Below are 21534 nucleotides of genomic sequence, written 5' to 3'. Positions count from 1 at the left end.
AGGAAACTGAAGACAAATGGCTAGACTGAAAGAAGAAAGCAGAAAATGATCATGAAAGCCAAGAGAAAAGGAAGGAAAGGTTAACAGTGGCAAATACTCCCTAGGGGTCAGCAAGATAAGGAATGATCCATTGGGTTTAGTGGCATGAAGGTCATTTGTAAATTTGCAAGGCAGTTCTAATAGAGGGCGAAAAACCTGACTGCAGTGGATTAAGAATGAATGGGGGCTTCCCTGGTGGCGCAGTGGTTGAGTCTGCCTGCCGAGTCAGGGGACACGGGTTCGTGCCCCGGTCTGGGAAGATCCCACATGCCGCGGAGCGGCTGGGCCCGTGAGTCGTGGCCGCTGAGCTTGCGCGTCCGGAGCCTGTGCTCTGCAACCGGAGAGGCTCCGGAGAGGCCGCGGCAGTGAGAGGCCCGCGTACCTCAAAAAAAAAAAAAAGAATGAATGGTCATGAAAAATGCAGAAAATGGGTACATGAAACAACATGGATTATTAACCTCAAAATCTGTATGCTGAGCAAAAGAAGCCAACTCAAAAGAGTAAATACTATATGACTGCATTTGGATGAAATACTTGAACAGGCCAAACTAATCTATGGTTACACCAAGCAGTCAGTGGTTGTCTGGGACCAGGTGTGGGGAAGGAGGTTGTCTGCAAATGGACACAAGGGAACTTTTGGGGGGCAATGAAAATGTTCTATAGCTTTATTGGTGTGGTTATTACACAGATGCATTCATTTATCATTATTCATTGACCTGTATATTTATTACATGTACATTATACCTCAATATAACTCATTTTATAAGTTTAAAAAATGTGGGGACTTCCCTGGCGTTCCAGTGGTTAAGACTTTGCCTTCCAGGATGACTAATAAGAAAATAAATAAATAAATAAATAAACAAACAAACATTAAAAAAAAAAAAAAGAGAGACTTTGCCTTCCAATGCAGGGGCTGAGGGTTCTATCCCTGGTCGGGGAGTTAAGATCCCACATGCCTTGCGGCCAAAAAACCAAAACATAAAACAGAAGCAATATTGTAACAAATTCAATAAAGACTTTTAAAAAAATGTAGAAAATGAAAATTCATTCAATTCACTGAACAAATTCATTCAATTCATTGAATACAATTTGTTTGCGAAGAGGAATGAGTTAGAAGATAGGAGCTGAAAAGATATTTGAGTTAAAGCTAAGTACAACTGATCCTTGAACAACATGTGTTTGAACTGTGCTGGTCCACTTATACGTGGATTTTTTTCAATAATAAATACCAAACTACTACCCGACCCGCAGTTGGTTGAATCTGCAGATGCAGAACCGTGGAGGGCAGACTATAAATTAAACTCAGAGTTTTGACTCTGTGGAGGATTGGTGCCCTTAATCCCCCAAACTGCTCAAGGGTCAACTATAGTTGTTTTTAGATGGAAGAGCCTTGAGCATATTTAAATACTAATAGAATTCAGTGAGAGGAAGCAGCTGAAGTTCAAGGACAGTCAGAAGAGACAGCAAAGGAATGTGATAAAGCATGTACCACATCAAAAACTATAGTGAGTTAACACAGTGCCAAAACCTCAGGAGTCCCTACTTTTAGGACATTCCCAGTATAGAAAGTTTATCACTAATACAGTTCATATCCCAGAGTCAACCTAATTCTGGATGGTAAGACCACTGATAGGAGGTCCAGGTTATTATATAAGGACAGAAATGGCCTGAGCAAATCATTTAAACCATGGGAAATAAGTTGTCTGTATTTCAGAAGACTGGTGGCAACAGGGCTTAGAGGAAGGGTTCATGATGAAAGAATAAGGGTGTGGTGGTTTAAGATGAAAACAAGTTTTTCTTTTTTGTCAGGCACTTAGGTACTGTGCAAATGTTTTATGTAAACATTATATTCTCACTTATTACAACCACCTTGTTGGCATTCTCATTCTACAGAAGAGGGAACAAGCTCAGGGCAGCTAACCTACCCAAGACCACACAGCTGGTAAATTATAAAGATGGAATTAAAGCCTAGGTCTGTATGACTTCAAGCCCATAAGTATTTCTTACCCTTTTAGGCAATTCTGCCTCAAATCTCTTTCTTTAAAAATGTTATGGGAATTCCCTGGCAGTCCAGTGGTTAGGACTCGGTGCTTTAACTGCTGTGGCCCGGGTTCAATCCCTATTCAGGGAACTAAGATCCCACAAGCTGCTCGGCTCGGCCAGAAAAACAAAGTTATTTGTTATATACACAATATTTTAACTAAAGGAATCAAAACATCAATCTATCCTAATCCTTTTGCTTTCTTCATCTTAGCAAAGTAAAACATCTTCAGATAATAATATACCCATGTCCATGAAATAACACAGGGGGAAATAGTATGTTAAACATTTTTATTTTTTTGATCTGTTCAATTGAACAAATGCTTGTTTTGACCTCTTAATACTATTATTCTAATGTTAATCTCTTAGAAGAGATGATGTTTTGAAGTGCTTGGAGTATTTCTGTTCAGATTGTTCTCCTAGTGAGTAGAACTGAGCCTTGCATTCAAAACACTGATTGAATAATTGTCTATGTAAGTCACTGTGGAAGATGCTTTATAGACTACAAAAATGAATGAGACACCATCCTTACTCTAAAGAAGCTGACAGTCCAGGGAAAAAGAGATTGTATGTCTACAGTTATAATACCAGAAGAAACTGACATATACCACAAAGGGGGCACAGATAAAGAACTATTGTTAGTTCAGAGAATTTTTATTTGTCGAATTCAGGACTTTAGAGGCAAGGGGACCATTTAGGAGTCTAGTTTAATAGTTCAGCCAAAAGATTTCCAGTGCTTGAACTAGGACAGAGACAGTGATGCTAACAGTTCTTGCAGAAGCAGAACTTACTGACTGGATGTGGAGAGTGAGGAGAAAGAGAAATACAGAATGAAGCCCAAGTGCATTATGGAGCCCTTCTCGACTTGGTCAGCCAAGTGCATTATGGAGCCCTTCACCCTGAGACAGAATTCAGGAGGAAGAGCAATCTGACATGGAGGGTAGAAGGCAGAAGCGGAGCGGTCGGTGTGCTCATTCCACTGCCCTCTCCCTGGCCTTCCTGCAGCCTGCAGATGAGTGGTGGCCGTGTTCTTATACCTAAGGGTCAACTCCATCAGGCTTGGGAGATAACAGCTCCCCACTGTCTTGTTGACCTTAATTCAACCCAAATCTTTACAAATATCCCTTCATTAACTCTCCTCAGTAACCCTGTATGAGTGGGCCATCTGTTTCCTACCAGGACCTTAACATCGTATTTGTGTACTTTTAGATAAAAGGTATATATGTATAATTGTTTGTTTATGCGTAGGAAACATCTAGAAAGATGCACACCAAACTGTCAGTAATCATTACCACCTGGTAATGGGGTTGGGAGAGGGGAGGGAGGGACAAGGGAAAAGGTAAGAGGGCTTTATTTTATATGTCTGTACCATTTGAATTCCTTAATAGGCTGTATTACTTTTTAAATTAAAAAGAAAACTGAAGAGTTTTAAAAGTAAATCAAGAACATCAAGCAGCCTAGTGTAAGAACTTCAGAAAATTCACTGAGAGTAAAGATGAAACCTCCCTAAGAAAACCTCAGTCAACAAAATTTCAGAGAAATTCAGTCAACAAAATTTCAGAGAAAACCCCTAAACTTTAAAAAAAATTTAATGATAAATACATATTGATAGAAATTATTAAATTCTTGTATGAAGGCAGCATCCAAGGAATCTCTCCATTTTCATGGCTCCCAGCCCTTCCCTCCAGGCTGTTGGGGCAACTTGAGACCCACTAAACCAGCCGACTCCTCCACTGAGCGCTCACCCTTGCCATGAAATTCCTGGTGAAGGGCCACATGTTCTCGGATGCTGCGCAGAAGGCAGAGATAGGTGGCAGCTTGGAAATGAAGCTCATGCTGGGCTCTGCACAACTTCTCACTGGTGACCTGGAGAAGTAGCAAGGTCAGATATTCCATTAACAGCCCAGCTGCAGATACAGGTCCACAGAGAAAGATTTATTAAACAAGCATTCTCTAGAAAGTAAATTGCAGAGGACATACAAACATGTGTTTGTGTATACTTAATAACATATATAAAAGCACTCTGTACATATATAGAGGCACTCTGTAACTGTTGATGATTAGGAAAGCTGGCACCTGTTAATCAAAGAGGAATTTTACAAGGAGTTTCACTGAAGCATTTCCTCGTGTCCTCAAATTTTAATACTGGAACAAAGTTTATCTCTTGGTTCAACACCCTCATTAACGAATGAGGGAACTAAAGCCCAGAGAGGCTCTATGGTTGGTTAATGGCAGAGATGGGGAATATAGTCAGGTCACTGATCATTAATGTCACCTAAGGAATAAAATACAGAACTTTCTCTCCTTCAAACAAATGAAGGGCTGCTTTATTTTATGTGACTGTGGACTTTGGTTAATATGGCATATGCCTTTCATTTCAATGAAAATTAAAAACTTATTTTTCTGAAAAATACCTTTGTCCTCACCAGTAACAAAATGAAGGTTTTATAAATAAAAGTAATATGCATATGTTCATACTACTTAATTATACTCGCTCTCACAATTTACTTATTCATCTGAAAAATCTGTATTCTGATGACCTTTAGAAGCTGGAAATTCCATATCCATTCCAAAGTGACTACAAACTTTGTTTTTTCTTCATCATAATTAACTTCCAGATTAAATTAGTACACAGACTTTACTTGACTAGTTTTATGTTCTGAGGCTGTGAGAAAGGGGCAGGAAAGGTAAGACAAAGATGTGTGCATAGCCTCAGATGACTTAAGGAGCCCTTAAGCTTCTTAAGCTTCTTAAAAGACAGCACCCATGTGGCTCTTATTCGTCGTTCTCAGCCAAGTTCCTAACAGTCCCTAATATTGTGACCTTTTAAAAATTAGTTGAAGTTTAGTTCTAACATTTTGCATTATAACTTCCATGGCTCAGAAAATCAAGAGTTAGGATGATGGTTCTCCCCTTTCCCACACTGCTCAAAAGACGCTAAGTTTCCTTTGCTAAAGCCCAAGCTGACTCTCCAATTTATTATTTCTGAGAAAGGCTGCAACTTCTTTCCAAGCCAGATCAGGAACTCTATAAAGTCAGCAATTAAATGGAAGACTCTTATTTGGGAACCAAGTAACCTAGAGCCTAGTTGTTCCTATACATGTGCTTGTACAAGTCAACTGTCCCCGAGCCTCAGTTGCCCCTTTTGAAGAAAGAAACTATCTTCCATCCGATCTTGCCTAAGGGGTAGGAGTGCGGATTTCACAAAGGGATTTTCCAAGGATGATGGCCTCCCATATGTACATATTTATCTACTACAGGCGGAAAAACTGTTGTCTGGTCACATAGCACGTTAATGTTGTAACTCACAGTACCACCTCATTAGAGGTTTCTAGTTCAGCTCTGCAAGGCACCATTCCCTGAAGCGGCGTAGTCCTGCTCTTCAAGAAGCGCCCAATATTCCTCTCTGCATCAAAAACTGGTTCTCAGAATAGCTCTCCTCCGGAAAAGTCAGTGTTGGGTAGATGCTGTGGCCTGTGACCCTACACTCTCCACCAAGGACATCTTTTTTCTTGTCCCTCTCTATTTCCGCCATTTCACTTCCCTCTGACTTTCCCCTCCACACAGGCCAAAGACAGCCAATGAAATCCTCAGGGACGGCTCCACCCCAGGATGACTCTGCCTTCCCGCCGGTCCTCGGTTAGTCCCCGAGCTCAGGCCTTAGAGCAGGGCCTAGGGCCTGGATCTGTTTGGAGGGAACCAGAGCCTCAGAAATGAGGAATAAGGCCAGGCGCGCTCCACCCTGCCCAGACCCGACTCTCCCTCCCTTCCCGGGAAAGGGACGCTGGAGCCCCCGGACACGGGCTTCCGTACCCGATGTGCACGGAAAGCCTTCACGAGGTACCGATAGGCCGCGGTGTGGCGATAGGGTCGGCCTGTGGCCGCGTTCAAGTAGCGCAACTCTCGGAGAAGGCCTCGCCAAGTGCGCAGCGGTGACCCCAAGGCCGTCATTTTCCCGTCGTCCGAGCCTGGTGCGGGACGGCGCCCTACGCCCCTCTTACTCCCTCACCAGCCCCTGCTCAGCTGCTTAATGGTACGGTCGGAACCAGACTGCCGGCTCCCCCTATCGACTGCAGGACAGTGGAATGTCTCACGTCCCTTCTTTGCGGAGCGTTATTAATCGAACATCGAGCGGCGTCCTAAGGTGTTAAGACAAAAGCAAACGAAAGCCGAGTGTAACTGAAGAGCCGGAGAAAGGCCGGGCGAGGGAAAAGAAGGTCCTAGTTCCTTTCCTGACTGCGTCATTTCAGACGCCATTCGCTGACAGACCGCTGACTCTGGAGAAAATGAGGGCATGTTGGAAGTGGGTGTCAATTTGAAATAGAAAACTTTGAGAAGATTTTATGTCTAGAGGGGATGTCAAAGTTCAACGTACTGACTTAGCAGAAATCTTAATGGGGTTACGGCTCAGAAGAAGGAAATGGGAGTATGTTGATTCTCGCAAACTGTAGCCTCACACCTAGAAAAACCACGCATACACTTTCCATCTCTAAAGAGTAAAATTAAGTTAGCATTTTTCGCTATAATTGTTTAAGAAGGGGGAAAGGCAAAAAGTTTTATTTTAAAGGCAAAAGTACAACCACCCCAGATGGGACTCGAACCCACAATCCCTGGCTTAGGAGGCCAATGCCTTATCCATTAGGCCACTGGGGCTTCGGTAGATAACGTGGTCAAACAACGTATTCAATTTTTTTCCTCCTTAGTACGTCATCGTCAATTCAGTTTCTTTTTAACCTATCCTAGGAAACGACACTTAGTACCATTAATGAGGTGCGAGGCATGCTGGGAGTTGTAGTTAAGAGAACAAATATCCGCCTCACAGCTCCAAAGGTTTTACCCTCGAAGCAGCACCGATGCGCCGGACGGAGATCGGGCACGCGCACGGTTTTGCGTACGCGTTTCCTACGCGGTAGCTCCCGCGCCTGCGCAAAAGCGCGCATACGATGTCGCGGAGCCGAGCTCGCTGGGCACGCTAAAGCCGAATCTCCCAGATTCGCCCGCTGAGCTTGTGCTTCGTTGGGTTTTCACCGGAAACAGCCGGCCCCTTCCGGTGTTGCGGCTTTCCGGACTTGGCTTGGCTGCATCCTGCCATTAGGTGGCGTGCGTGGCGGTCATTTTGTTTCCGGTTGAAACACAGGCCATTTCCGCAGAGCAAGTGGCCAGTTAGAAACGTTTATCTTGCCTTCTGAATTGGCAGGTTAGTGGTAAACATGGGACAGCGGGGAATTAGAATTAGTTAATTCACTAGGAATTAGTTAATTAGAAACAATTAGGAGCTAATTTTCTGTTTCTTTTCCTATTTGAATAAATTGGACAAGCCACTTCTGAGTCTCAGCAGACTAACCCCTTGCTTAAAATCTCGCAGTGGCTCCCCGTTGCCCGTAAGATAAATTTCAGACCACTCGACCCTACCTAAATTGACCCTTGCCTGTGTCTTAACCTTCATCTCCTCTCACCCTCTGCTCAGTGTAGCCGAACTTCTCTGTCTTCCTCTCCACATTTTTAAAATAGATTTATTTAATTAATTTTATTTGTTTTTGGCTGCATTGGGTCTTTGTTGCTGCATGCGGGCTTTCTCTAGTTGTGGCGAGTGGAGACTACTTTTCGTTGTGGTGCGCGGGCTTTCATTGCGGTGGCTTTTCTTGTTGTGGAGCACGGGCTCTAGGCACGCGGGCTTCAGTAGTTGTGGCTCGCGGGCTCAGTAGTTGTGGCTCACAGGCTCTAGAGTGCAGGCTCAGTAGTCGTGGCCCGCGGGCTCTAGAGCGCAGGCTCAGTAGTTGTGGCACACGGGCTTAGTTGCTCTGCAGCATGTGGGATCTTCCAGGACCAGGCAAGCCCCCCTCTCCACATCTTGTGTTATTCTCTTTGCCTGAATCTTAACCATTCGCATTAATATTCTTATTTACCTTTTGGGCTTCAAGTTTCTTGGGAAGTCTAGGTCAGACACTTCTCCAGGCCCTTATGGACAGCATGGCAAAGTTAAAATGATTCACTTCACCTCCTGTGGGCTCCTCTAGATTCTCTATGTAATCTTACCTTTTACGAGCTATATCACCTGTGTCTCAGCTTCATCATCTTCCTCACAAGCCAAGATGCAACTGCGCAGACTCCGGACTCCCCATTCTCATGGGGCTCTCTTCATAGGTCCCTCTCAGGGTTCACCAGCTCTAGCTATGCCAACTTTGATCAATTTTTCACGTGGGCTGCAATCCTGACACTTCCAGAATCAACTCAAGAGTAAACCAGTATGACTTCATGTGAATGAATTGATCTCTCCCTGTCACACTCATAAAATATTCATTTTATCACCCTGTAATTCACAAGTGTCTGATTTTTAAAAGGCAAATATGCAGGGGGTTAAGAAGAATGCTGTCAGCTATTTTCCCCTTAGTAGAAATTTGTTTATCCAACTTTCTAAGATGTAGCAAATTTAAGCCAGCTCTGAGGAAGTGGGAGAATTAATTGGAAGTAGGTTTTCAGTAACTGTTGATATGGTAAGAGGCAATAAGACATAATTCTGAGTTCCTTTTTACTGAACTGCAGAGAGACTCTTTTCTTCCATTTTTACACTAAAGCAAGAGTAAATAGATAATCATAAAATGTTAGCTCTATGTAGCCACTAGTCACCAAATATAGCCCCCCAAGATCTTCCCCTTTCATACATATGATGCTTCTTACATCAAGAGGTGAAGCTTATTACTCATCCTGCTCACCTCTCCCACACTTGTAAGCCAGCTTAGGCTGGCTTTGTGACCAGATTTAACTAATAAATAGAATGTTCTGGGAATTCTCTGGAGCCCCAGGCCTTAAAACTGGCAACTTTCACAATCTGCTTCTTATCTAGCTACTATGCTGTGAAAACCCCACGGCCCATGAAGAGTCCTGAGATACGCCAAGCTGACCTCTCAGCTGACAGCATGAATTATCATGTTCAGTGAGCCATCTTAAGTGTCCCAATCCAGTGGCACCCCCAAATGACTACAGTCTCAACCAGTGTCATATGGAGCAGAGAACTGCCCAGCTAAACCCAGTCAACCCAAAGAAACATTAAAGATAATAAAATGGCTGTCTGTGAACAAATGCCACTAAATTTTAGAACTACTGTGTGTCAACAGAAAACCAAATCAGTCTAAAAAAGTTCTTAGAGACAATTTAGCCAAACTTCATAATTTTGCAACTTTGGAAAATCTTTATATTCCTAGTGCAGGGCTACATTCCCAAAGCCCTACAGCAGAGAGCAGGCAGGTAAACAAGAGTGAATCAGGCAGGTGGGTTCCTACCTCCTGCACAGGAGCTAGACTTTTCAGCTCAATCTAGTTGCAAGTAGGAATGTGGTTACAGTGTTGCCAGAGCTTCTGATTTTTCAAGAGAAGTTGTAAATCCAGAATTTTTATGCAATGCCCCTTTAAGTGTTAGCAATCAGTTAAAAACAACACTGTCTGTCAAACAAAACACCTCTGTTGACCTTATATAACCTAGGGTTGCCAGGGTTCAAACTATGTCCTGGGGCACTTCACAGGCAACTCCCACTGGACCCTCACCACAATCCTATAAGGTAGTACTCGGACTTTACCTACTTAGAAATGTGGGAACAAGCTCAGGACAGTTTCTCGGTTTAGCCAACTTTACTAACTGCTCAGTGATAAGGCTGGTATTTGACCTCAGGCAATCTAACTCCAAAGCCTATTTTTTAAACTTAAAAAAAATTTTTATAGCAGAAAAGGGATTTTTATTAAAAACATACTGGGTGATTCTCAGAACTTCCTGGTAAGGCTAGACAGTAGGCTTAGAAGCGACACAGGCAAGAAACCTCACCTAAAAGTCTGTCCCAGATCTGGTCCAGTGAAAACACCAGCAGGCACAGTCGCTGCGGTTGCAGTGTTTACACAGTGACACTGGACAGGGGCTGGACAATGGCATCAAAGCTGTTGCTCCAGGACACTGGCAGTAGCTGGCTCTTCTGCTTCCACTTGTGCCAGAATAGATTAAGTCATTACCTAAGAGTCAGAGTTCTGGGCTGAGTACTTCTAAGGAGCATGGCCTGGGTCATGTTCCCATGTTGTTCGGGGGAGGCTGGGAAAGCAAATATTTTGTCATTCGATGAATTTTTATTAAGCATCTGCTGTGAGGCAGGCACTTCCAGATGCTAGGGAAAGCACAAGTAGAGTAGGTAAACCTTTCCTCTACTCAGGAAGCTTCCATTCTAGAAAGGGGCAGACAGACAATAATCAAATAAACAAGCAAAACGTAAGATTTATCAAATGGTGATGGTGCTATGAAGAAAAAGAAAGCCAGGGGCAGGGGATTGAGACCGGCTAATGTGTTCTGGGAGGTCCTTGCTGATAAGGTGACATTTGAGCACAGACCCAAATGACGTGCAGAATCTGCATCTTCAGGTTGTGTGTGTGTGTGTGTGTGTGTGTGTGTGTGCGCGCGTGTTGGCGTGGGGAAGTGCCCACACTTTAAGTAGAGAGACCCTACCTCCAGTCTCCACCCACTGTGAGGCCACCATTATCCTGTCCTTCAAGCTCTGGGAGGGTACAGGAGGAGTTCTGGGACAAGTTTTCTATGCCCAGTGAAACTGTAGGAACAGACCCTGAAGGTCCAGTCTTAACCCTGCAACTATAGCAGTGACTAGCTACCTGGCCATGAGCTTGGGAATCTGGGGGAAATTTTGGTGGGAAAGAGCCAGGACTAATGAAAGCGGGTGTATCTGAGAGCAGACGTTTGTAGGCACTCGCTTCCATCAGTTGTCATTCTAGAGATGCGTGTCCCGAGGCAGTGATTTCTAAACTTCTTTGATTGTGTATCCACTGTGGTAAAAATCTTGTGCCTCCCCCTTTGTATTTATTTTTAAATTATATACATGTACTATTAATTCAATGTAGTAGATGCATTTAAAACATGCACAAAATAGAAATAAAAAGTATATTTTAAAAAAGAAAAACAATATTTTGAAAATATTTTTATTTTATTTATTAACAGTAAAAAAAGTACTAATTTCTCTCAGTAAAGAAAGATTATTGGGCCTCCCTGGTGGCGCAGTGGTTGAGAGTCCGCCTGCCGATGCAGGGGATACGGGTTCGTGCCCCGGTCTGGGAGGATCCCACGTGCCGCGGAGCGGCTGGGCCCGTGAGCCATGGCCGCTGAGCCTGCGCGTCCGGAGCCTGTGCTCCGCAACGGGAGAGGCCACAACAGTGAGAGGCCCGCGTACGGAAAAAAAAAAAAAAAAAAAAAAAGAAAGATTATTATTCTTTATTTTATTGAAAATGCAATGTAAATACAGTATGTTTTATTATTTTGAAAATCTTGGTTTAACACATCATTTGGGGCAACAAAATCACATAGTGATAAACATTTCTAAACATCCATTTTCAAATTTCCTCATTGCATGAGTTTCTTTTAAAAAGGCAGTCAGTGCCTCACTTAGCTTTAAAATATCACTTTTAACTTAAAAGGACCCATTAAGTATGTTCATTTCTTTCAGAAGATCAGCTAGGCACCTGTATCCATCAGGGCTCAGTCAGAAAAAGAGAAACCACTGCAGGCTTTTCAAGCAGAAGGGAACTGAGTGCAGGGCATTCAATTCAGTAGACGCTTGACGGCACTATTAGAAGAGCTGCAGGAGTTAAGGAAGCTGCCACTAACAGCTTCTGCAGTTCAGAGTATTGGGAGGTTGCTGCTATCACCTAGGTCAGAAAAATGCAGGTCCCCCCACTGCTGATCAGAGCTGGCCCCCAAGTACTCACATAGGGGCTGATAGGAGATTACTTGGGAGCTACGGCAGAACTTTAAGTCTCCCATGGCCTGCCCGTTTTGCTAGGTGCTGCCAGAAGAAAAAATATCACTTTTTCCTCCCACCTACAAAATACCACATGAATTCATCTAGCAGAAAGAAATCACATCCAGAACCTTGAAGGCAAGGAGTTTGGGAATGTTTCCATAAACCTAGCCCCTGTAATACATAAGGATATGGGAATGAATGCTGGCTGCCAAAAACCAGACTGCAGACCACACAGCAGCATACTCCTCACACCCTCTTGTCATCACAGAGAAGGACAGCAAATGAGAAACACTTGCCTCTTTTGTAAAAGAAAAATAGGTAATTTTTAAGTTTGACAACTCTTGTAAATACTTTTCAGCAAGAATGGGATGGGATGATTATCCCATCTGTGTAGTTTATGGATTTTTATGTCGTTTACTTCCCATTACATAGTAGTTTCTGCCATTTAAATGTCTTACTCTTAAGCAAATTAACCTCTTACTGATAACATCCTGTAGCATATAGACTGCAGTACATTATAATGCTCAGAAGCAAAGGTGACTATTAACCAGCAAGCTGGACTTGCTAGATACAAGCAGAGAGCAATTTATTCCTCCTTCCACTGCTGCTCGTGGACTTCTTCCTCTCCGGCATGAAATCGTGGGTGGCTCACACAGCTTTCCTAGGAAATAACAGGACAGTTGGCTTTTTTTTATTCCCTTTGGTTTTAAAAAAGTCCAGTCTGTTTAACATTAAAATTCCAAACGTCATTGCATAAGACCTCTCCCCATTGTCAGCTGAGGCTGCCACAGGGTGAAAAATGGGCAGTTAGGGCAGTAGGACACGGCCCACCTACCCTTCTGCTCTTCAAATACACCCTCTTCCTGGAACAAGCTAGACTTGTATAAACAGAAAGCAACTTTTTCTCATGAGTGCCCCTACACACTTGCTGTAATGATTTGTTCTTATGGTTGGATGAAATTTACAGCTTTACTCTTTGAAATTTACAGCTTTACTCTTTTAGGTGACAAACAGGTTAAAGAGTTATCATGATTGGGCCTCCCTGGTGGCGCAGTGGTTGAGAGTCCGCCTGCCGATGCAGGGGATACGGGTTCATGCCCCGGTCTGGGAGGATCCCATATGCCGCGGAGCGGCTGGGCCCGTGAGCCATGGCCGCTGAGCCTGTGCGTCCGGAGCCTGTGCTCCGCAACGGGAGAGGCCACAACAGTGAGAGGCCCGCGTACAGCAAAAAAAAAAAAAAAAAAAAAGAGTTATCATGATCATTTTAAGAATAGTCTCTTTTTTCTAGGTATGAACAAGTCTCATCCAGGATCAGATCAAAACTTCAAATATCAGTTAATTTAACATTTCTCTCCTCCTCCAGTCTGGAAATGTGAAGGAGAATGGTGGTCAGGATCAGTGTCATTTCTGTTTCTCACTACCTCCTGCCCCCTTGCTGGCTGCTGTTCCAGGCCTGTGGGCCGGTTACAGCCAGGGAAAGAAGAAAGAGGTAAGGTCTTACTTTGTTGGTAGAGATAAGCTGGTGTCCGTGTCCCCCGGGAGCAGCAGATTCCAGTGTTGCTTCTTTTTTTATAGGTTCTCAATAGTTTCTCCTTCTCTGGGGATCTCTCAGCTGTAGTTCCCTTGTAGGCCATGCCTTCTCTAGTTACTTAGAATTCCTGCCCCGGCCCCTTAGTTTCAGGGAGGCTCCCCTCCACTGAGGTCATTCCAGCCGTCCAGGTGTTCCCTTTGGCTGGGTTCCTTCTTAAAATGACCAAATCTGGCTCCATTTCTTGAGAACCACATCAGGCCCACAGGAGCTCGGAAACTTTGGGAGTGTAAACCATTCCCATTGCAGCCTTCTCTCCTCTTCTGTCTTCTCCAGGAGCTAGCCACCTACTCCTCATTTGTCTTTAGACTTTTAGGAGTGAGTCAGACACCAGTTTCTGTGTCCCTCATACTCCACAGGATGTGTCACGCTCTCCCAGTGGTCCTCTAGAAGTGCCCCCCTCATTTGGCATGAGGTGAAGAGGAAGCACCTCCACCCTCTCCTGCTTGGGGAGCAGAAGGGAAATGTCCAGCATACTGACAGCTGCTTCCAAAGGAATCTTCTCACATTCTCTCACAGAGCCTGGAGGTAGGTGCCGAGCTCTTCCTTCCCAGCACTGAGCCAGTGCTTCCCAGTATCTACTTCACAATCTCTTAGCATGTAGTACACAGGTGATCTAGTTCCTTTTCCCTTTAGAATGTGGATGGACTTGGCACCTACTGTTTTGTTCTCAGCCTTTGGGGTTTCTGGTGAAACTGACACAGAAAGATTCCCACTTTAGTAAATGAAGTTACCACTGTCAAACCCTCCTTATGGAACTCCTGCTCTTTCAACAGGACACCTGATGCACTGCAGGCAGCATGGGACAGTCTGACTTGTGAACTGGACTGTGTGAATGTGCAGTTAATATAGAACTTTTTTGATATTTACATATTAATTATTAAGTATAATCATATTAATTATATTAAATTTTAATATTATGTGTTTATATAGAGATAACTATTTTTATAGAACCTATATATAAGACTTTTGTTTTTTACATTATGGAAGATTAGATGTGCAGAGAAATCTCTCTCCATATAAAACACAAAGTCCTGGGTAAAATTTTAACAAACATAAAAATATATATATTTTTAAGTTTGACTGAGCTGACAGTAAAGGAAGCCAGAACAACCAGAGGTCAGAAAGAAGGAGGTAAGTGAGCAATAAAAGCAACATTTGCCCTGAAGATATCTGCTCATTCCTGGTGGCCTACAGTCTAGATTTTAATTTGCCTTAGGCAGTCCAAAGGAAAGAAAGCCTCGGAGTAGCATGGTAGGAGGTCAGATCATAAACTCTTGCAAAATGATGGAGCCCCCAAAAATTGACCTTATTGCTGGGAATGAAAAAAATATCCCTGGGGCTTCCCTGGTGGCACAGTGGTTGAGAGTCCGCCTGCCGATGCGGGGGACACGGGTTCGTGCCCCGGTCCGGGAAGATCCCACATGCCGCGGAGCAGCTGGGCCCGTGAGCCATGGCCGCTGAGCCTGCGCGTCCGGAGCCTGTGCTCCGCAGCAAGAGAGGCCACAACAGTGAGAGGCCCACGTACCGCAAAAAAAAAAAAAAAATATATATATATATATATATAGATAGATAGATAGATAGATAGATAGATAGATAGATATATCCCTGACCTCACCAAGAGGAAACTTATCTGTCTCAACCTCAGCTCAGGGTTGGGTGGCAGGGTAGGGAACCTTCTACAAGAATTCTTAACCACCAGCAGTAACCACTCAAATACATTTGTGGCTAGAAGTCCTCCTGTCTGTGTGTCCTTGAAATCCTTAAGCTGAGCATTTAGTTTGAAGTGGTCCTGGGTTGGTAATGTTCCTAGAAGCCTGGAAGAAGCAAACTCAAATACTCTTTTAGAGGAACACACTTTAAAACCAGGCCTCAAAGAATGGCCAAAGCCAAAGTGCAGGGATATATAATAAAACATCACCACACACATGCAAAAATAAGCCAGTATAAGCAAATTAGTAGAAAACAATAAACTGTAGGATTGGACCTACAGTTTGGTTCAAGGTCTGACTCCAGTGCCTGGGACCTTGTGGGTCTGATGCTCCCAACCCACTAAGCACATGCTAGGGCCCTGACCTTGGCCTCTGCCCTTCATATACATCACCAGCTAAGAAAGCTGCTAAACCCAAGAAAAAACAGGCTCACACCTGAAAATAATGAGATACTTGAGGAGTATAATCACAACAAAGAGACAATTAATGGAACATACTGTAATAGACAAACCAGAATGGAACAACACAGATCAAGAACTTAAAATAAGCATAATAAAGATCCTCACAAAGAGGCTAATAATAAGGAACAAGCAGTTACACAGAACCAAATGGAAATATATATGAAACATGTAATAGCTGAACAAACCCAATGGACTGGATAAAAACAATAGCTAGCTAGCTGAAAAGTGAATAATAATCTATATCAGCTCAAGGAGTTTTCCTAGAAGGTACTGGAAAGAGATGGAAAATATGAAAGAACATTTAAGATATAATTATAATGTCAATATCTGTACAATATGAATCCCAGTAAGAGAGAAAATGGATTTAGGAAAGAGATATGTAAAGAAATCATAAGTAAGAACTTTAAAAAAAATGAAAGATAAAAAGGACTCCATTTCAAAGGTCTCATGGAGCACCAAACGGAATAAATATGGAAAAACCAAGACTTCGACATATTACAGTGATATTTAATAACATTAACGACAAAAACAAAACTCTAAAAGCCTCTGGAGAGAAGAAGCAGATAGTTCACAAAAGAATAATTAGATTGACATTAGTCTTCCTAAAAGACATTGGAGACAAAAAAACCCAATGAAGTTATATATTCTAAGTGATGAAGGAAAATAACTTAGAATATTATACCCAGCTAAACTGTTACTTAAATGTAAGGATGGAAAGATGATACATTCAGACATACAAGGCTTTAGAAAGTTTACAGCACAAAGGGTCTCTTTGAAAACTCTTCTGCTAAGTGAAATAAGTCAGACAGAGAAAGACATATACTGTATAATATCACTTATATGTGGAATCTAAAAATTACAACAAACTAGTGAATATAATAAAAAAGAAGCAGATCACAGATACAGAGAACAAACTAGTGGTTACAAATGGGGAGGGGGAATGGGGGAGAGGTAACATTAGGGGTAGGGGATTAAGAGGTACAAACTATTAGGTATAAAATAAGCTACAAGGATATATTGTACAACATGGGGAATATAGTCAATATTTTATAATAGTAATAAATGGGGTATAACCTTTAAAAATTATGAATCACTATATTATACACTGTAACTTATATAATATTGTACATCAACTACACTTCAATAAGAAAAAAATATGAAAAAAGAACTCTCCTGGAAAAAGTACTTTTATATATTTAATATACTAATATAAGTAAATTATACTTAATACACTACATATTTAATAAGCATATGAAAAGATGCCCAACACCATTAGTCATTACGGAAATGCAAATCAAAAGGATGAGATATCACTTTACCAACCAGGATAGCTATAACCAAAAAAACCAAAAGGAAGATAACAAGTGCTGGTGAAGATGTAGAGAAATTTAAACTCTTATACATTGCTGGTGGAAATGTAAAATGATCCAGCTACTGTGGGAAACAGCTAGGTGGTTCCTCAAAAAATTAAACATAGAGTTACCATATGATCCAGGAATTCCACTCCTAGGTATACACCCAAAAGAACTGAAGACATATATCCTACAAAAACTTGTACACAAATGTTCATAGCAGCATTATTCATAATAGTCAAAAAGTGGAAACAGCCCAAGTGTCCATTCTAATGAATGGATAAATAAAAATATAATATATTCATACAATGGAATATTATTCAGGATATAGATAGCTGGGATATTAAATTTAATATTAGGGCAAAAACACATCATAAAGAAAAATGAGCGACATTATATACTGGTGAAAATAACAATAGATCAAAAAGATGTAACTAAAAATAGAACTATCATACGACCCAGCAATCCCACTACTGGGCATATACCCTGAGAAAACCATAATTCAAAAAGAGTCATGTACCACAATGTTCATTGCAGCTCTATTTACAATAGCCAGGACATGGAAGCAACCTAAGTGTCCATCAACAGATGAATGGATAAAGAAGATGTGGCACATATATACAATGGAATATTACTCAGCCATAAAAATAAATGAAATTGAGTTATTTGTAGTGAGGTGGATGGACCTAGAGTCTGTCATACAGAGTGAAGTAAGTCAGAAAGAGAAAAACAAATACCGTATGCTAACACATATATATGGAATCTAAAAAAAAAAAAGTGGTTCTGAAGAACCTAGGGGCAGGACAGGAATAAAGATGCAGATGTAGAGAATGTACTTGAGGACACGGGGAGGGGGAAGGGTAAGCTGGGACGAAGTGAGAGAGTGGCATGGACCTATATACACTACCAAATGTAAAATAGACAGCTAGTGGGAAGCAGCCGATAGCACATGGAGATCAGCTCGGTGCTTTGTGACCACCTAGAGGGGTGGGATAGGGAGGGTGGGAGGGAGACGCAAGAGGGAGGGAATATGGGGATATATGTGTATGTATAGCTGATTCACTTTGTTATAAAGCAGAAACTAACACACCATTGTAAAGCAATTATACTCCAATAAAGATGTTAAAAAATATATATATAACCAAAACTAACATAACATTGTAAATCAACTATATTTCAATAAAAAAGAAGAAAAGATATAACCATAATGAACTCAATAAAACTCATGGTTCCTTGAAAAGCTAATAAGAACAAACCTCTGCCAAGACTGAATAAGAAAAAGGGAGAAGATGCACATAAAACAGAGAATGAGAACAGGAAAACAAACACAGATACAACAGAGGTTATAAGAATAAAAAATATTATGAATACATTTCTAAGAAATTTTCTGCAAGTGGGTTGATTGTACATAGGTGTTATAGGAAAAGCACTTGACATAATTCAACTCATACTTATGATCAAGATTTCCAGAAAATTAGGAATAGAATTTACTTAACTTCATAAAAACTATAAACCAGAAGTATAGAATAAACGCTATACTTAATGGAGAAAATTTAGATATTTTCCCATTAAAATAAGAAACAAAGATGGGAACTCCTTGGCGGTCCAGTGGTTAGGACTTGATGCTTTCACTGCCATGGGCCCAGGTTCAATCCCTGGTCGGGGAACTAAGATCTCACAAGCTGTGTAGTGTGGCCAAAAAAAAAAAAAAGAAGGAAACACAGATGGCATTTTCACAACTACTGTCTAACATAGTACTTATTAAAGAACCTAATGCTCTAAAATAAGACAGAAAAAGTGAAAAAAACTGGGAGAGGAGATTAAACTGCCATTATTTGTAGAGTGTATGATTAACTCAGTTGAAAAGTTAATAAAATAATCAGACAAGTTATTAGAATAAAAGAGTACAGCAAAGTTGCTGGATACAAACGCAACTTGTGAAAATCAACAGCATTCCCTGATCCCGGCAAAAGTCACTAGAAAACATAATAGAGGTTAACATACCATACTTCAAATCTACAACTATAAAGTACCTAGAAATCAATACACAAACAATAACTTTACAGAGAAAATTTAAAAGCTTTACTAGAAGACATGAAAGAGGATTTAAATAAATGAAGAGATATACCATGAATGAGGTAATTTAACATTAAAGATTCCATTCTTTGTAAACTACAAATTAAATTCAATCCTAATAAATATTTCAGCTAGATTTTTTTGAACGGAACTTGAAGATTTTATTCTAAAATTTTGTAGAAGAGTAACAATTCACGATTAGTTGAGTGAACATGGAGGAACAAAGAGGGAGACTCTGCCTACTAAATATTAAGGGAGACTATAAGTCTATACTGGTATGGAAATAAAAAGAACAATGGAATGGAATTGAGCTCAGAATAGACCATTGCATATATGAGTATTTGACATATGATAAAAATGGCACCAAAAATTAATGGGAGAAATACTGACTTACTAAATGGTGCTGGGAAAAAACTGGCCCACTAAATGAAGAAAAATAAAGCTGGACCCCTACATTATACATGGTATAATGGACAACAGATGGATTCTAAATGAAAAACCGAATATTGAAAGGAATGTAGGCGGATATCTTTGTGATCTAGGAGAAGGGAAATATTTCATAACAAACCCCTCAAAACATAAATTAGACAAAAATTGACTATTAAAAAAGGTTTTCTGGTCAATAAAGGATGGCATAGGCAAAGTTAAAAAGACAGGTAATAGACTAAAATATCTGACATGTCTGAAACTGTTAAGAGATTATTATCACAACAAAAAGATGAAAATGCAACAGAAGGAGAAGAGATGAACAGGCAATTCGCAGACTACCTATAGCTTTTCTCATGGTAATAAGGAATTGGAGACACCCTAGGTATCCACCTCTAGGAGGACGGATATGCAGAAAGTGGTGGACGCATCATATGAAATACTATGCAACACGCAGGATGTACAGAGAGCAACATGGACCAATGTAGGTGAGAAAAGTAGAAAACAGGACAATTTATAGCACAGGACCATTTATATAAATTAAAACGGCACACACACAAAATAGCACTACAAGGTTTAGAAGGATGCATGCATAACAAGGGGCACCTATTAAAAGAGCAAGGGTGGGTGCCTTTGGGACAGAGGGAGTGGGGACCAAGGAAGGAAGGAGGGACCTAATTTATAATAAAATGAGAGAATGAGATCTCGTAGTAAGTGATGAAAACCATGTGCTATGGATTGAGGCACATGATTCGTGCAGTGCTTTGCATTTGAGGTACAGTAAAGCAGACATAAACTATATACAACACATACTAACACACAGTTTGGAAATGCAGCCGCCAATTGGCTATGACGGGAGAGGCAGTGGCTGTCAGAGGGCCACCTGTGCAACCTGACACTTCGAATGCTGGGCAGAGACCGATGGCTGGCTCTAGGTGACGCTGAATCAGTCGATAAAGCTTTACCTAAATGAGGTTTACCTCTAGACTGCTCACTTATATGAATCGAAAGATTCCCTCAACTGTTTTGTTGAATAGACTTCATTTTTAGAGCAGTCTCCCTTTACCTTTTATGCCAGGGGTTTGACACCTGCGATGAAAGAATTTTAACTGATATTTATCCACTCCTGTACTTTTAAATATATATATATATATGTCTTAAGATTTTTTAAAACACTGGTTTCACTTCTGTATTTGGGGGAATTAAGAGAGCAAGAGGAAGCACGAATTTAAGAAGAAAAAGGCAGAAAAGAGACAGAATAATAGTAGCCACCATTCATTAGCTCTTCTTATGTGCTAGGCACTATGCTAGGTGCTTTCCGTATCTTGTCTCTAATCCAACAACAAACCCCACCGCTGGGAATTATCCCTGCAGAAATGAGGAAACAGGCTGAAAGGAGATCCACAACTTGTCTAAAGTGCCACAGCTTCATAATGGGGACCTGAGAACCGAAGTCTGTTTAATGTCAGCCTATTCTGCATGCTGTGCCCCGCTACTAGAAAAACGATAGTGGGAAATAATGAAAGGTCAGACACAGGGACACAGAAGAGGTAACTGTACACAGAGACAGAGAAAACAAGCCATGTCAAAGCACATACTGATGAGGAAGAGCAATCTTACTACATGACACCTGCATCAGAGGGGCTGTCACTGTCCTTCGAAAAGCTCATGATCCCACCTGCAAGCTAACGCAACCCTTCGTGCACCTTAGAAGCAGTTCACTTCCAATTTTCAAACTCTGTTTTAGGAAAGATTTTCTCAAGTATTCCTCAAAGTTTTACATAGATATGAAGCAATGCCACAGATTCCAGACACCAACTTTCAAATCTGGAATATTAGTCATTATTATCCATTACAAAACAAACTTTTGACTGTTGGTTTGATATGCATACACAGACCGCAAATACCTAAAGGATATCACAATTTGACCTGTGATAGTTATTTAACTGCCCATTAATGGATACAATAAATTATGGTACTATAACTATGGAATACTATGAGCTGTCAAAAAGTACAAGACAGACCTCTATGTACTGTGTGGAATAATCTCCAAGAT

The 21534-nt window shown here is 41.3% G+C and overlaps 2 protein-coding genes across 2 annotated transcripts in view; both read right to left on the bottom strand.

The window, feature by feature from the left end:
• Nucleotides 1-3655: 3655 nt before the first annotated feature.
• Nucleotides 3656-6173, bottom strand: FMC1 (formation of mitochondrial complex V assembly factor 1 homolog). The gene is made up of 2 exons (XM_082632465.1): nt 5893-6173; nt 3656-3945 (listed from the first exon to the last, which is right to left on the bottom strand). The coding sequence occupies exons 1-2, from the start codon at nt 6028-6030 to the stop codon at nt 3742-3744; spliced, it is 342 nt and encodes a 113-aa protein (XP_082488591.1). The 5' UTR covers nt 6031-6173; the 3' UTR covers nt 3656-3741.
• A 7908-nt stretch (nt 6174-14081) lies between these two features.
• UBN2 (ubinuclein 2) overlaps nt 14082-21534 on the bottom strand; it is an 87349-nt gene continuing 79896 nt past the window's right edge. The window contains exon 15 of the mRNA XM_082633184.1: nt 14082-14146. Coding sequence (XP_082489310.1) covers nt 14108-14146 — 39 coding nt within the window. The 3' untranslated portion in view covers nt 14082-14107. The remainder of the gene's footprint in view (nt 14147-21534) is intronic.

Source organism: Mesoplodon mirus (assembly GCF_964341445.2).
Source record: "Mesoplodon mirus genome assembly, chromosome: 9".
Taxonomy (NCBI): domain Eukaryota; kingdom Metazoa; phylum Chordata; class Mammalia; order Artiodactyla; family Ziphiidae; genus Mesoplodon; species Mesoplodon mirus.
This window is presented reverse-complemented; position numbering and strand designations above follow the sequence as displayed.